Below are 17,015 nucleotides of genomic sequence, written 5' to 3'. Positions count from 1 at the left end.
GTAAATTAAAACTCTGTGCTAATGAATACTGAACCGATGCCAAGGTCATGTCAAAGATAAAATCCTGAGCTGCTAATTACTAACCATATTTTTTCCCACATTTTCCCCACTATCTGAGTGTTACAGGCAGCCTATATGTTAAGTTGGATAATGAATGTCTTCACTTTTTTTTAACGTTGAGATGTACTGTGACAGCTGTAGACAGATGAACGTTGTGGGTCTCTCTGCAGGAAATTATTTGTTATACTCACAGCTGCCCACCACTTGATGAGCATTTATATAGGCAGGATGTCACTAATGCCCAGGCTGGCCTTGAACTGGCCATGGTCTTCTTGCTTCAGCCTTCTTAAGTACTGGGATTACAGGTGTGTGCCATCACTGCCAGTTTAATGAGTTTCCAAGTAATGTTTTGAAAAAAAATTAAAATAATACCAAATATTTGTTTAGTATTAAATACTATATTGGTTTTAAATGAGAGAATTTGACTTTTTCTCTGTTAGAGCAGAATTTTTCTGTTCCTGATAAGCAGTGGAAAGTAATTGCCATTACTTTCTGTTTAATAATCTCAGACACCAGAAATTCTGTGCATTAGAAACATCGCTTGGCTTTATGTTGATCTTGTTATGCTCTTATAATAATTAAAACAAAAATAACCCTAAAAGTTCCTCACTTAGGAAAGAGTCAAGATCCTTTTCAACCACGTAATTTACAATATTTTATTGTCAAGTTGGTTAAATAGGTAGACTTGGTGAGTCAGTGTGGTTGCTGCATAAGCATGAAGATGTGAGTTGGAATCCCTTGCACTCACATACCAAGTTGTGCATGAGCCCATCTTAGCAGTACCGTGGGTAGCAGAGACAGGAGGATCAGTGGGTTTTGTTGGCTGCCAGCCTAGCTCTTCGTTCAGTGAGAGACCCTATCTCAAGGGAATAAAATAGAGAGTGATAGAGCAGGATATGTGACATCTTCCTTCTGCTTCTGCATGTGCAGAGGTGCCCGTATTGCCATACATAATCGCATAACACACACACACACACACACACACACACACACACACACACACACACACACAGCAGTCAAGCATTCTTGGTTACTCCTGACCCTGTCTCCATCAGTGTTCAACATACGTAAAAGACAAAATACTAAATGACAACTTTTACACCTGTACCTTTGAGATTTCCCACAAGACCTATGGAAAGGCATATGGTATTTATTCTCCCAGCCTGTATTGGAAACAAACACTGAAATTTGTGTGATGTGTTACTCTTGATGGGATGCCTGGGAATAGAGGCCTAGCTTTTCCTGGGCCAGGGCTGAATGGGTAACATAATCAATATTTCAGAAACTATAAAATCTAGTGTGCTTCCTGGACATATGGAGGTGTCCCGGCTGTCCAGGAGATATGACATCACTTGCCAGAGTCCTGGTGCTGCTGTGGCGCCAAACAAAGGAATGATGTCATTACCCATCATGTCACTCATTTGCAAAATCCTGGCTGGGTCTCAGCCTGGCCTCTTTAAACTTGAATCTACCTTCTTACCAGTCAGTGGTTTACCACAGTGAGTTCCTGTCACTTCCCTACAGTGCGGTGACACAGTTGTTCAGCCTCATTCTATCCTCATGAGATCTAAGCTGCCCTTCACACCACGTTGGTGTGTTCTGACTGTGTATGTGCTTGCATATTCATGACGTAACATGGGTTAGCAGTTTGAAATTCATCATCCTATTAGTTGTTTTTCTGTTGCTATAACATACTCTGACCAGGAAGGGTTCACTTTGTCTTACATACAGTTCCAGAGAGACTTCATCATGACCACATCCAGGGAATGCAGAGCATCAGGGGTAGGAAGCTGGCTGACCACCCACAGAAATCAAAGACGGGGAACAGGAAGTGGGGCAAGGCTATAAAACCCCAAAGCTCATCCGCCAGTGACACACTTCCTCCAGCAAGGTTCCACATCCTAAAGGTTCCACATCCTTCCCAAGAAGGTGTGGAGATCAAGAGTTCAAACCCATGAACCAATGAGGGGCTTTTCTCTCTCTACATGCTACGGTGACTAACAAGTTCACGACAGCCACCTGACACCTTTCACACCTAATTCATATAACAGCTTCCCTGTCGTTGTTTGTCTCATTCTGATGCCTCAGCTGCCAGCTTGAACGTTTAATCTTCCACAAGAGGATGGTCTCAGAGTTATGTAACAAGGATCCTGCCAGGTGCTCTCAGGTGCAGGCTTCTAGCTAAGCCAGGAACTGGAGAATTCTAGTGGAAAATTGATGGCTGTAAGCAGAGTAGAGCTGAATAAGAATTAAAGAAAAAAAATGATAGGGCTGAGGAGACAGCTCAGTGTGTAAGGGCTTTTGCTGTCTCAGCATGAGGACCTGAGTTCAGTTCCCCAGCATTCACATTAAAAAAAAGGCATGGGCCCCCGTGGGGGTAATGTCAAGGGGATTGCAGGGCTTGCTCGGAACCTCATAGCTCGAGATTCAGTGAGAGACTCCACCTCAAAGGAATAAAAGAGGGCAATAGTCCTCTGACCCGGGCATGTGCACCTGCACACACATGCTCACACATGCACCTCATCCCTATCGATTCACACAAAGAAAACCTTTGAGCTGAGAAGGATGACCCTGGTTTTTATTTAGAACACTGTTGACATTTCAGTCCAGTATATGTGAATACATAAATATCTCATTTCAAAAAATAAATTATCCTTAACTCACAAACAACCATTTAAACCTCGCTTTTGTAAACTGAAACCAACATTTGTATATGTGATACATTTTCTCTCCACTTTACCACCCCCACCCCAGAATTTGAGAACTCTTCTTGACTATTCTTACTTTTGTGAAAATATAATTATAGGTTCAGTAAGAAATCTGTCCTCCCTCATGAGTCCTCACATCTCCCCAAGGACCTGTATATAGTTAATGGTAGCCGGGGAAAGGATATACATTTTCGTCAGTGCTGTAGATGCTGGTAAGATGCCCATACTCTGTGAATAGCTCGTCATCCCTCCTGTAAGTCACCTCAGTTTTATCAGATCTCCCCCCCCCCACACACACAGAGCCATGAAAGTAGAAAGAAGGCTAATTAGAAAGACGAAGGGGAATAATGGAAGTAGGGAGTGAACAAAAGAGAGTAATGGGATAAATATGACTGAAGACATTGTTCATGTGTATAAAAATGTCATAATGAAACCCATTCTAATGTGTGATTGACACACACTAAGATGTTTAAAAACAGTTATGTTCTCCTTGTTAAGAAGACATCTATTGAGAACACCAAATACACAACCCAAGCTGAAACAGCCTATTTGAGAATGATGCTCTGTTTGTTAGGTTAAAGCACTGGTCAGGTGTAAGTCGCTACAGCAGCCTTTATGGAAGGGCACTTACAAAGCCCTCCTGGAAAACTTGGTCTCACTCCTGGCTCACAGGCTCACAGCTTTACAGACTAGAAAGGAAAGTCACTCTTGGGAACATTGAGAAATGAAGAATTCGGGGCTTACGATGACTCAGCTGATAATGGTGTCTACTACCAAACCCAAACACCTGAGTTTGACCCCTGGGATCCACATAGTGGAAGGAGAGAAAGACTCGCCCTGTGCGGGTGCATGCACACAAAATAAATAAATAAATGAATAAATAAATAAATGTGATATTTTCCAATGAAGTTTAAATACTCAGCACTTAGATATCAAAGCAGAAAACAAGCAGAATTCACAAAGATACATAGTAGGTACTGTAGTTTGTGTCTGCTGGAAAGTTCTAGGCTTGGCTTCCTACCTGTAAATGGGATGATTCCCTATTGTTAAGATTTCACCCTAAACTACTTCACAGCCTAACTGAAAATACACATGAAAAGATTTAAAAAGATACAGAATAACTGAAATATCATTGAGCAAGAGCAAACTGGAGAGCCATGCTCCTATAGGGCTTTTGAAAACGGTATTGTATTAGTTACTTTCCTGTTGCTGTGATGAAATACTACGGACAAAGACAACTTAAGGAAGAGTTTATTTTGGCTTATGGTTCCAGAGGATAGATGCTCACAGCGGCTGGGGAGGCTCGGCAGCAGAAAGCTGAGAGATCACAGCTCAACGGTACACAGGACTCAGAGAGTGTGAGCAGGAAGGGCGACAAAGCTATACAGGTTCAAAGCCCAACGCAGTGACACACTTCCTGCTGCAAGGCTCCCTATCCTGGAAGTCCCTCAGCCCATCCAAATAGCACCACCACCTGGGGACCAAGTGCCCCAACGCATGAGCCTATGGAGGACACTTTCCATTCAAAACATAACAGGTGCAAAAGGAATCGGTGCAGAAATGATGCTCTCTTCCTTTACGACATGCTCCATGTAGCCCAGGCTGCCCTCCAAGTCTCAAGTCCACAGTGTCAACCTCCAGTGTGCTAGGATACAGATGTGTGCCGCCACACCCCGCTGAGGACAAGAGGCGGTTCTACCATCTCTAGTGTCCACGGCGTGCCCTGAGCAGGTATTGATGCCACCATAGTGGTGTCAGCAAGCAAGGCTAACAGCTTCGGGCTAGGCTTGCAGCTGAGGTTTGCCAAAGAGTATGCAAGAGTGTGAGTTCCCTCTGCAGAAGAAATCACACAACGCAGGCCAGGCGAAAGCCCAGGAAGTGATCTGGTCAACCTGTCCAGCCCCGTGAGAATTATGTTCATTGGATGACACACCCAGAACAGGAATGAAGAAGCCAAGACCAAGTGACAGTGGAGTGACAGCTGAGAGCTCTGGAAGCTACCTTGCTGTGGGTGGGGGTAGGGGCCATGAGGGGAGGGAGGTAAAAAGGGGTAGCGGGAACTCCACCCTCCAGCCCACACTCCTGTCTCGGATGTGTCTCAGGGAGTCTCTACAGGAAGACTGGGGATGTTTCAGTGCAAAATGTCTACACTCGTCACTCAAAAGTTTTAGAAACAAGAAGGCCCTAAAGTACCTACCTGTTTTCATCACTAACACTATCTGCACTCACTAGTCAGTTGCAAATCCAGGCCCTTGTACTATTCTTACAGGTCTTTCTGGAAACTTAGCAATAATGTAATTGTGTGTGGTGGGTGCCTTTTTCTCTTTGAGACAGAGACTTATGTAACCCTGGTTACCCTCAAACTTACTTCAGTTTCCATGGTGCTAGGGATCAAACCCAGGCCTTCAGGCTTGTCAGGTAAGCACCCTACCCACTGAGCTACATCCCAGTCCCTATAATTAATCAGAAGGATCTGCTAAGAATTCCTTCCGGGTAACTGTCTTTCTTAAGAGATAAGCACGGGCTTTGTCGCAGAGCCACACCACCTAACAGAAAACGGCATGGGACAGACACTAGCTCTAATCTCAGTCTCGGGGCTTCAGAGTTAAGTGGAAAAGGCTGAAAGTGAAATGCCCTCCCCCAAGGTTCATGTTTTGGACACTCAGACAGTGGCTCACAGAGCTACTCTGGATTTTATGGTGCCTTTTGTGGGGTGGAAAGCGGCCAGAGGAAGCAGCTCACTAGGGTGGTGTGGCTGTGAGGGCTATACCCTGCCACTGTGTGCAGCTTGCTGGCTTGCTTCCTGGCCGGCTGAGACGTGAAGAGGCTTTGCACACACTTCACTGCCTTGGACCCTGATAGGCCTCCTGTCAGGACATCTGTCTGACACCATGAACCCAAATAAACCTTTAGGTTGCTTCTATCCGGTGTTGCCACAGAGACACAGAAAGTGACTGATGTAACATCAGGCATTTTGTTTATATCTGAAAAGCATTTATAAAATTTATTCATTATTTTTCTCTTGATTCTATAAAAAACCAGTGAGTCATACTGAAGGTCAATGTTAACGATAGTAGAGGGTAAAGTGAATTCATCTACTTAGTCGGAGAGAGCACAAACAACCATGTCTTGCTCAAGGCAAAGTGTGATGTTGCTCTGCCCCCAATAAAAAGCCCAAAGGGGAGGAGTCATGAACCTCTCCCTGAGGGACTGTAGGCGGCTGGTGATTGATGGAGGAAGACAGAAGACAGACTTTTTTTTCAGTGCTGTAATCACTGGTAGGGGGGTCCATAACCCTGTATCCATGATCCTGTAAGCATCCCTAATCAAAGTCATCACACACACACACGAATTAACTCCCCCATCCTTTTGCTTGTCTCTTTCATCCTGATACTGTATTTCTCCTCCGCACTTGAGACACAAACACAGACTGTGATTTTAAGTTCCGTTTTGTTGTAACTGCTGAATTCATAACCGTGGAGAATGTGTGAGCTGCCAAAACACGATTCCAATGTGCCTGCTGAGCCTGCTCCACGCCCAGTGGAGGCCCATCACATCATATCAATCCAGCCCCGAAACAGTTCAGACAGCAAGTCACTGCCATTCACGGATCCTGCTTAGGGCTTGAAACATGCTAATTCCTCTTTCCTTCTCCCATCAAGTGCTCCCCCCAGAAGTCTTCCTCCAACCAGATCTCTTCATCTGAAATGAACATCTACAGAGAATTACTGAAGGGCATGTTTTCACAGCTCCCCGCCCCCCCCCCCAGGATAGGTAGTCACACTGTAGGCGGGAAGAGAATTAATTCAGAGCTCTGTGGCTGTCCCCATGATCAGGGGAAATTCTGCCTAGGAATCTAGATGAGCAGCAGTGATGGTGTCAACATTTCACACAAATCCACAGCACACACACCGAAGGACCTTCTAATTTTAGCACCCATCCCAGGTCAGGTAGGTGAGGTTTTGCCCCCACAGCAAGGAATAGGGGGCAGAGGACGGAAGTGAGCTACGAAGGATGTGTAAGTGACTTGAAACTCCTTCCATGATTCCTCCGGCTGCTGCTGCTGCCTAAGTATGCTGTCTTGTCTGCATACCGAGCAATACCTATGCAGATAACTCAGTGGTCACATGTCACGGGGTGGGGGCTGGCATTTGCTTCCAGGTCTCAAACAACCCTACAGCATAATGCCGTTTTCTGCTCTGCTGTCATGTGATGCCAGACAGCTCGGAGCCCCTCAAGAAGCAGCCCTGTGTCATGGTTACCTTGTGCCCCCCCTCCTTCAGGTAGATGTCACCACTGTGTCTGAGACTCAACACCCCACCCCAGTGCTCTGGACTGAACTTGGGGGGTCCTTGGATATCAGGATACCTAACACACCCTGCCATCTCCGCCACCCCATTCTGTCATACTGGTACACATGTGCCTGAGACAGAAAGAAAGGGAAGGTGGCTCAGGGGACCCCAGTCACTGGGTCATCAAAAGAGAGACTCTGGCTGGGTTTGCAGTTCTAGAAGCCAGCATACCTTCCAACTCCAAAAGACAGCATATGCTTTGGGAGTAAAGACAGGGGAAAGGGCTATTTGCCAAATTGTTTGAAATCTCTCAGGGTATTATCTACCTTGGTACTCTCAAAGTAGGTTCTGTTTAAGCTCAAAAGGACAGAGAGTTTCTGGGGAAGCCATCAAGGGACAGGAGGGCATCACAGTAGAAAACATGAAACTTGTCGGAGCACACAGACAGTGGGGATATCAGACTTTGCTGAACATCATGTGTCTGTTTTGAGAGAGCACAGATGGGAGTTGTAGAGTACTAAAAACAAGGGTCTGTACGTCTTTCCCCTTTTCCAAGCCTCCTAGCTACAGAACAAGGTTCCTGTCCTTCCCTCGCGGTCTTACCACTCTGCTCCTCCTCAACACAGTCCTCGCTATGTCCTGGAGGTAGGGGTGGAAGAAGGGGATCCTGCTGCCCACATGGTCCCTTTGCTCCGGTCTGGCTTCGATGCACACTTCAGTCTCATGCCTACGTCTGGGTGGGGCCAGCAGTGTTCTTAGGCTGAGTGCCGCTGCACAAGGGATAACGGACACACTACCTCGCTGATTTCCTAACAGCAACTGTCAGTGCTCAGACGCTGAATTAAAACTGAACCAACAATTAACCAAAGACAGATGATCACCATCCATGAAGTCGCTCTGGACTTTCTCACTGAGGTTCAAACTCTTCCATACCTGTTGGTACCCAAATTCTGCCCTTCGGGTACACCGGGAGCACTAGGGGGCACATAGGGCAGGGAGACGCCAGAGAATCTCATCCGGAGAAACTTTACTCTTGTTCCAAGATGCACCAGGCCGGGGGCTCCATCTGAGACTGGGACCCACACACTCCCCAGAGGGTGGCTGTCCACACGGAAAGGGGGTAAGGCAAGAGGCTGCAGACAGTCAGACACGTGCCGTTCAAGAAGGGGTCTAGACAACCAACTTCCAGTCACCTCTCTTGGCAGCTGCAGCAAGGACTTGGCAAACCAGGAGCCCTGCTAAAAGCTGGTCAGAGAAGGGACAGGTGGTCTGGCGGTCATAAGCAAAAGGTGGCAGAGGGACAAAGCCGTTGGGGAGGTGGGGGTCAGGAGATGGGAGGGGAAGACGAGAAGGACGAGGGGAGGCTGCGGCGAGGCCGGAGGGTGCGGGAGAGCAGGCGGTGCCCTTACCCGCCGAGGCCGAGCGCAGGCTCTCCAGGCTCCGGGACCGCGACGGGGCGCCGCGCATGCCCGCAGCGCGGCCGCTGCACACCACGCCGCTGCTGTCCGAGTCGGAACCGGGGGAGAGCCCGGTGCTGCTGCTGCCGCTGCTGGTGCCCAGGTCGCCACTGGTAGGGCCGCTCGACTCGCTGGGGCAGCGCGGCGCCCCAGGGCAGGCGGGCCCAAGCTCCAGCCACAGGCCGGCGGGGTCCCGGGCAGCATCGCCGCCGCACGGCCGTGGCTCCGGGCCGCCCGACATCGCTGGGCTCCGCCGAGCAGACTCCGGGCCAGGCCCGGGTGCGGGCGCAGGACCCCGTGTGGGCGCTGCTGGGCAGCCACCCGGCAGGGCGCAGAGCGCGTGGGCCCCGCTGTGGGTCGCCGGCCGGCCGGGCGGCGCGCTCTCGCCCGCGCGCACGCAGACCTGGGGCGCGGACGCGGGCCCCGGGCCACCCTGGGTCCTCACCGCGGCCGCCAGCATTGGCGTGCGGGTGTCGGGGAGGAGGCGGCGCCCTGCTGCGGTGCGGGCGAGAGCGAGGGCGGCTCGCTACGGCAGAGGCTAGCACAGTTCCTGCGAGGTGCAATCAAGGGACCCCGCAGCCTAGATGATACTTGGGGCCCCACAGCTGCGCACGCTGGCCTGGGGACGCGCTCTTTGGGCGCGCCCTCGTGCCCAGGTGAACCGCGACCGCGACTCTTCTGACAGCAGTGGTAACACTAATGGGTCCTTTAAAATAGTATCACAGTTCATGCCAAACAGTTTGACATCGCGGGAGCGAAGTCCAGTGACAGACAGAAATAGAGACGTCGATGGCAGGTGACAAGGAGCCAGGGGTTACTTGGCCCTTCTGAGAAGGAGGTCAGTGGCATTTTCTCAGGCACTCTGGGGTCTTGTGTGTGTTCTTGGAGTATGGCTGCAGAACGAGAAGCCTTCACGGCGATATCTAACTACGAAATCAGGGGCAAGATGGTGGAAACCACGGTGGTCTCACCTGGAGGTTGAGAAGTGATAGGGCAAGTCTTGATAGAAGCTGATCACAGCTAGTGACCCTCTCTTCCTTTTCTCTCCTACATGGCCTCTTCAGCAACGGCATTCTACCTTCTTGGGAACTAGATCCACTCTAAAGTTCCACGGGCATTTCAGAGGACGACGACAGTGGGCAAGGCAGAAGAAAGAGCAGGCTCTTGTCCTTGCATCCGAGGCCTTATTTCTTGCAGCCACCTCTATCCCTCATTGGCGTGTGCTCTTTGCCCCCACAACACCAGGAACCTTGTATAGTCACAGATCCCGATCCCTATGCCTTGGACACTCAGGAGTGACGGGGGGGGGGGGTTGTTCCAAAGTCAGTTACCAGTTACCAGAACAATACTGACAATACCGGTGTTGGATTTCACTTAGGACATTGGAGGGTATCTTAGCCACATCCCTGGTCTGTTTTTATTAGCCCACCTTGTGCACTTCCTGCTCCCTTTATACCCAGCCCCGGTACTTCAGACCCTGCCTCCATTCTTTTGTGACCTTGGGGAAAGCAGCTGTCCCCTCTTTCTGCTTCCCTAATTCAATCTGTCTGAACCAAGGGTTCTCCTGGGTTGTCCTCTGAAGAAATATACAAGAAGGGTCCTCTGCAGTCAGCGGGAGTCGCACTCACTTCGGGTTGCCTTCTGTGCAGAAGGCTTGTGTTCTACCTCAAGGTGGAGGTTGTTTCCTCATTACCCTACTGTGTGTGGAAGGCAGCTTCAGGCTTACCACAGAGCCGTCCGTCAGAGGGAACCTGAGAATCTAAGCCACGTCAGGCAATTCTCCTGTACCAGTTTCTGCCAAGGCTTCTTTTTTACATGCCAGATGACCCCTGAGACCTACATGCTGTGGCTGTACTGATTTCTATACCACCCACCCCCGCCCCTCCATGCCTGTCCCTTACTCGCTCGGCTCCAGCGGCACCGGCTGCCTTGCTTTTCTCTTTGCCACCGGGCTTTTGCACACACTGAACCCGAGCCACTCTTCTCTCTGCAGTCTAAGGTACTGGTCCAACTTTCCCATCTTGGCACACCTCCTTCCTCAGCTAGATGACATCCATCCCTTCCCAGAACTGGTTCCCACTGGATAGCCATCTCCTGCTTATCCCTTACTAAGGAGTATGACACCTTACCCAGGAGTACTCCCAGAGTGTGCACAGCACTGGTCACAGGCTCCCACGTTCCATGAGCAGCTGTGAAGGGATAGCCAGGAGAAGGAGGCTCTTTGCTCTTTCAGGCCAAGACTCTGAGGAGAGTGAAGTGTACGGTGCCTGGGTTGCCTGTCATGTGGCAGTAACTTAGGCAGGTCTAGCTTGTATGAGCTAGTGAACACCACATACCCACAGGGAGTTCAGTTCCATTTCAGATCTCCCAAGACTTTAGCGGATTTCAACCAGGCAGCCAGGCTCGGCTGTACCATGGGAAAGATGGAGGTCCCTGGAGATGAAATTTCCAGCATGGCAAAGAATCTCTGTTTTGTTTTTCCAAGCCCACAGCGATGATGACCATTTGTATGCAGGGTTTCCTATTCCAGGGTGTAAGGGATCATAAAGAGGATCATAGGAAGATACTGCCCCACTGTGGGGAGAGTCTTCAAGCCCACTGTTACGGTTTGAACAATGCTCCATCTGGTGGTACTATCTGGGAGGTAACGGGACCCTTAGGAGGCACAGCCTTGCCCGAGGGACGTGGGTCACTGTGGGATGGATGCCTCTGAAAGTCTAGGAAGTCTCCAGTCCTTTCCTGCTTCGTGACCACTAATGTCATCTTCCACATGTTTGTGCCACCGTGATGTTCTGCCCTCCACCCCGAATCTGAGCAGCCAAGGATTGAAATCTCTGAAACTGTAAGTAGAAATGAGCCCTCCCCCTTCAATTGCCATGCCAGGTAATTACTGGAAGTCTGCTAAGCCCTTTGACACCTGTCAAGCTTCCAGGCTTCATATCTGATAGCATTAAGGTGGACGGGGAAGTCCCTTGCCATCACATAGTAGGTCTACAAATTTTTCAATGAAGCATGTGGATAGTGTGTGTTTATTCATGCATGCGAATACATTCATGTGTGCCTATGTCTGGGTTAACAGTGACATCACGTATCAGAAAGCCCAGCACAGAAAGGTGATGAGGTGAAAGGTGGTGGATCAGTGGCTCCCTGTGGAGACAGAAGGGGTCAGAACCTGTCTGAGCCTACAGATCATTTCTGTCCTATCCCTCTCACAGTTAACCCCATGTGTCGCTTCCTGTAACAGTGCTGGTCAGAAAGAAGCCATCTGGATTTCAGTCTGGATTGTCTCTTCCCGGCCTTGACCTTGGGCAGATCGCTTAACTTTCCAGACAGCAAACAGAGCTGCTTTCTAACTATTTCTCTGGGACAGCTGTGGGACTAACTGGGACGATACGTGTCAACTTGACAGGATTAAAAACATCATGGTGACCAGACTGTGGACATGCTTGTGAGGGTTAGGTCAATAGAGGTGGGTGACATAGTAAATGTTGGTGACACCATTCCATGAGCTAGAGCATAAAAAGGAAAACACGGCCTGAGTACCAGGCATCAGTGCTCTCAGGTTCCTGCCTGTGAATGCAATGTGACCAGCTGTCTCACACTCCTGCTGCCGCCATGCCTTCCCCACCACGATGGACTGTACCTTTGAACCATGATCTAAACAGGCTCTTCCTTAAGTGGTTCATCACCAGGTATTTTTGTCACAGCAATGAAAAAGGCAACTGATCATATATGTGCAACACCTGAAATATTATCTGGCATTTAATAGATATATATTAGGTATGTCCTATGGAATGTCTACAATATTACCCAATAGGTACTATTATTACAGATGTATTACAATTAGATTTAAATGAAATGGGGAATAAGCAAACATCATGTTCCCAGGGAGTAGTGGGGGAATAAGTAAAGGTCATGGATGGAACTGGTCCAAAGATTCCCACCCTTACTTGGACCATTGTGTAACTAATATTCCCCATCTTTTCCCTTTGGAGGATTCCCAGACACTGGAATATCATCACCACCACAGGCAACTGTTACAGCGAACCTACTGTATGCAGCACAAAACACAGCTGTGGGGCTATGACGAGATGCTTAAGACATGGAGTAAGGCAAGATGTGACAAGCATTGCCATCCAATTCATCTCCTCCAAGGACCTCATTGACAGTTTGTAAAAATAGGAGACTGGAGCCAATTTCAGGGCAGCAAGCAAGAGTAACTTATATACATGTGTATAGCTCTGGAGTGGCAGTCAGGAAATGAAATAAAGAAAATGAATCTAAGAATATATCACTTGACAATTCAGTAAGAAGGTGGAGTCTCTGGAGCCTACCCGAATCACTCCTCCCGTGCCCTTATAACCTGGTGAGGCTTAGCATTTGGTGGTGGGCCTGCCTCAGCAAAGGTTCCTCTGGGAGCAGGATACTAACATTTCCCAGGCTCCTGAAGCTGCTCTTGCCTAAGTCCATAGAAAGGGAGTCAGTAGTGGGATTTCTTCTTTGACCCATAGAGAATACATGGCAGGGCTAGTAAGTTCCATGCCGGGAAAGGCAAACTCCAAGGACTTCAGCTACTGACACTCCCCCAAGCCCTGGCTCTGGGAGGACTACTGGGAGAAGCTTGCCATTGTTCCTGCTCCTACATTCAGAGCCCTGTCTTCAAGATTCTTCAGCCTTAGGGGAAAAAGCTGGCTACACAATGGCCCCGTGTTTCTTCCCAAAGGGACTGATCGTATTTGTAATTGAGCATGGACAAGTATAAGCCTAAAGGTGCCTTCAAGAACAGTAGAGGTTTTGTGAAGGGAACTGGGGAATTCAAGGTTGCAACAAGTCAGCCTAAACTAACCCAGCTAGAGACAATTGGGTAAAGACAGCTAGAATGGTCTACATGGAGTTGAACACCAAATCCTGACCTGAGAACACGTTCTTTCAAACAAACCAGAATCTGGTTGGATTGCTTAAATAGTATTTGTCTTTAAGGAGTAATACTGAAAATAATAGAGTATCCAGCTGCCACTTAGCACAGTTTAATCCTTTTGTAAAGTCTGAGAAGAGGGGAAAGGAAGCCCCAGCAAAGCCTCTGTCATCTGGTAACTGTGGACACGTGAGAGCTGCACCTCCTGAACCTATTAGAGGCTTCATACTGTGGGAAGGGAAAGAAAGATCCATAAAGCAATCACCTAGTTATCAGGCAAGGGAATGACAATATCAGGTCTAGTCAGAGAGCAGTGCTCAGCGTAGATACAATACAGTGCTTAAAATAACCAATTTCCAACCAAACAATGAAACATTTCTGGAATGGGAAAGAATGACCCTCGTGAGGAAGAAGCGCCCAGACCACTGATACTTCATACAAGAGTAGCCACATACCATTTGCCAGGAGAACAAAACCCCAAAACCACCACCACCACCACCAACAAAAACCATGCATCCATTGTAAATCTGTCCACAGAACCAAAGGAAACCATAATCAACAGAAGACAATGTTGTGTCACACCGATACTCAAACAGAAGTAGTGTTAACAGAACCACATGGAGGTTCGGGAGTTAAGCTCAAAAGCAGCAATAAATTCACGGGGAGGATCAATAGGAAGTCTGACCTGATAGAAAGTTCCACTGGCTGTAGAGAAGAGTATGCACTCTGCAGATGATGGGGGGAATATGCTGTGGGTGTTTTTTAAGTCATTTGACCTGTGGTGCAGATTAATTCTAAAGGTTCTTAGCTGACTTTTTTTGTCTGGATGGCCCACTGGTTAATGAGAGCTGCGTATTGATTACCCATGGGGATTATATCTAGATCTATTTTGTCCACCTGACTACACCAATGCTCTCTCTCTCTCTCTCTCTCTCTCTCTCTCTCTCTCTTCCTCCCTCTCTCTCTGTATGTGTATGTGTGTGTACTTAACAATTGTTGTATCATCTTGATAGACTGACCCCTTTCATCATATGTGATGATGACATGCGTCCCTTATGACTACTTTTAGTTTGATGTCTGCTATGTCAATTATGAGTATAGATATCCCTACTCATTTTTTGTTGTATTGCTACTGGCCCAGAATCAGTGATGGAGAAGGATGAGCAAATGGCAGAGTTTCACTTACTAAGGCCAAGGAGGTGACACAGTCAAGAAAGTGTTTACTGTGCAAGCTAGAGGCCCTGAGTTCAGTCCCCAACACATATGAAAAGCTGGTGTCATGGCATGTGTTTGATGTCTCAGAATGAGGGAAGCTGTGACAGGTAGACCCCTTGGGCCTACTGGCCGGCCAGCCTTACTTAAGTAGTGAGTTTCAGTTCCCAGTGAGAGATACAGTCTATAAATGCAAGGTAGACAGCGGACAAGAAATGATACTCAAGGTTGATCTCTACATGTATGTATTTTCATACCCGTATCCACGTGCATAAGTGTGTGTGCGTATACAGACACACAATCAAGCATGTATGTGTATGTGTGTGTGTGGACAGCACACATGCATACGTGTGTGTGTACACATGCAAAAAAGTATGTGAGTATGTATGTGTGTGTATGTGGACATACATACATACATACATACGTGTGTGTGTCACATGCATACAATACACAAATTTTGGAGAGGCAGTTGTGAGAAAAAGTAGCCTTTCTCAGATAATCCATCTTCAAAGCTGGCCCTGACACTTGAACCTTCTTAGAAACTCAGAGCTTCACAATATGCAGGTATTTCAGAGCATTGTTTGATAAATTTGTGCAGAATTTTTAAAAAATTAAAAATTTTTAAAATTTTTGTCTTTACCTTGAGCACACGTAAAAATAGTAACTGTTAAGATCGGAGAGACAGCTCAGCGGTTAAAAGCACAGGACATTCTTCTAAAGGACCTGGGTTTGATTCCCAGCACCCACACAGCAGCTCACAACTGTCTTTAGTTTCTGGGTCTAACACCTGCTTTTCTGGCCTCCAGGAGCTCTGGGCACACACATGGTGCACAGACATACATGTAGACAACACAGTCATATGCATAAATTGATTAAAAAATAATAATCATAATGAAGACAATAACAATGGTGATACTTCATAACCAGGGCTAGAGCAGGCTACACTTTCCGTTGGGTGAGAACTTAGATACACCCCATTTCTCTCTATCTCAGTTGTCACAAAGGAGTGATAATTCCAGCCCCTTGTTAATGTGGGAGACTCTTGGGTCTCAGGATTAGCTTAGCTAAGCTTTCTTTTCTCCCTCAATTATTGCTGCCCCAATGCTTGCTCTTCTGCCTTTCAAACCACCCAGCATTTAACTCCTTTTTTTTCTTTTTATCCTTTTCCTTCTGGTGGGAGGATTTCTGTTCATCTCCTTTACTTTTCCTCCTGGTCTTACCTATGTTCTCTGCCCTCACAGGACTTGTAATTCATGGTCCAGTTGCTAACTTTCATACATACTTTCCGGTGCCTTCCTGGAGCTCAAGGATTTTCTCCTGTTCATGGTTTTTCTGTTCATTTTCAAATTCACCTGCTCTTGTGACGGATAAGTTTGTGTTTTCATTGGCTTAGGGCTCACCAAGTAGGCTAGGCTGACTGGCCAGTGAGCCCCTCCCTCTACTTCCCTGGTGTTAGGATTACAAGCGAGCACAACCACATCAGACTTTTCACTTGGGTTCTAGAGATCAAACTCAGGTCTGCACTGGAGTACTTTACTAAGTGACACATCTCCATAGCCCCCTTCCACGGGCTTCAAAGTAATTCTATAACTTAACAGAGTGGTCATAAGATAAAATGTCTTTCCTTGAAAGCCGTTATTTCAACAGATAGAAGATGCTTTTTGGTAACTTTGTTGTGGGTTTATGATCACAGGCTCCACTTCACGATGCATTCTCAGCAGGCTCACTTGCGGACAGAAAGCCCAAACCTTGCCAGGGACCAGTGCCCAGCACACACACGTTGGATTGTGAGCTCACTACCCAGACCAGCCCTACAGCTGCCTCCACAGTCAGCTGTGGGCAAATGCTACTTTTGGGGTGAACCACCGCTTACCCTCAATGGCCTTGACTAATGGCCTGGGTTTCCCCCGCTCCCTCCATACCTGGTAAAAGGAAGTGCGTTGTTTTTCCAGTGTTTTTGCTTAGTTTTTTTTTTTTGTTGTTTTGTTTTGTTCTTTAACTCTACTTAGGGCTTTGCCCTGGTTGACCTATCTTACAAACCTGCCTCCTTGGCAGCCAGCTGGATGTTTTAGATTGCGCATACATAACACACACCTGCTTAGGACGACAGTTTTTAAATCTGTCATCTGTCAAGAGCCCGGGAACATCTCTCAGCACCCAGCCCCTGCCTCCAGGTATGACTAAGGAAAACTGCACCTGTGCGGAAGAGGCCGGGCCTGGCTCATTTGGGGCCCTCTGTCCTTCTGTGTGATTCAGCCTTTTGTGGGTGCACGTACGTTGTGATGCTGTTTACTGTCGTTTTGGTAAAGGAACCAAGAGGCTGCCAGTGTAAAACTCAAGGAAAGGAGACCCCGCTGGCTAGATCTGAGAC

General features: G+C 47.8%; 1 protein-coding gene and 1 long non-coding RNA gene across 5 annotated transcripts in view; one reads left to right on the top strand and one right to left on the bottom strand.

The window, feature by feature from the left end:
* Window positions 1-17,015, bottom strand: part of Arhgef4 (Rho guanine nucleotide exchange factor 4) — a 138,788-nt gene that overhangs the window by 58,199 nt on the left and 63,574 nt on the right. Inside the window, exon 1 of one of the 4 annotated variants that reach the window (XM_013117343.3) lies at window positions 8,470-8,746. The exons of 2 other annotated variants lie outside the window; for them this stretch is intronic. In XM_013117343.3, coding sequence (XP_012972797.3) covers window positions 8,470-8,527 — 58 coding nt within the window. In that variant the 5' untranslated portion in view covers window positions 8,528-8,746. Of the gene's footprint in view, window positions 1-7,993; window positions 8,012-8,469; window positions 8,747-17,015 lie in introns of those variants that run through there. One more of the 4 variants, XM_040729358.1, reaches the window with a different exon arrangement.
* Window positions 8,945-12,806, top strand: LOC121133278. Its single transcript, XR_005870094.1, has 2 exons — window positions 8,945-9,355; window positions 9,582-12,806. It is a non-coding gene; the product is annotated as an uncharacterized LOC121133278 (long non-coding RNA).

Source organism: Mesocricetus auratus, unplaced genomic scaffold (assembly GCF_017639785.1).
Source record: "Mesocricetus auratus isolate SY011 unplaced genomic scaffold, BCM_Maur_2.0 Super-Scaffold_100021, whole genome shotgun sequence".
Taxonomy (NCBI): Eukaryota; Metazoa; Chordata; class Mammalia; order Rodentia; family Cricetidae; genus Mesocricetus; species Mesocricetus auratus.
The sequence above is the reverse complement of the archived record's forward strand: the minus strand, read 5'-3'. Positions and strand labels throughout refer to the sequence as shown.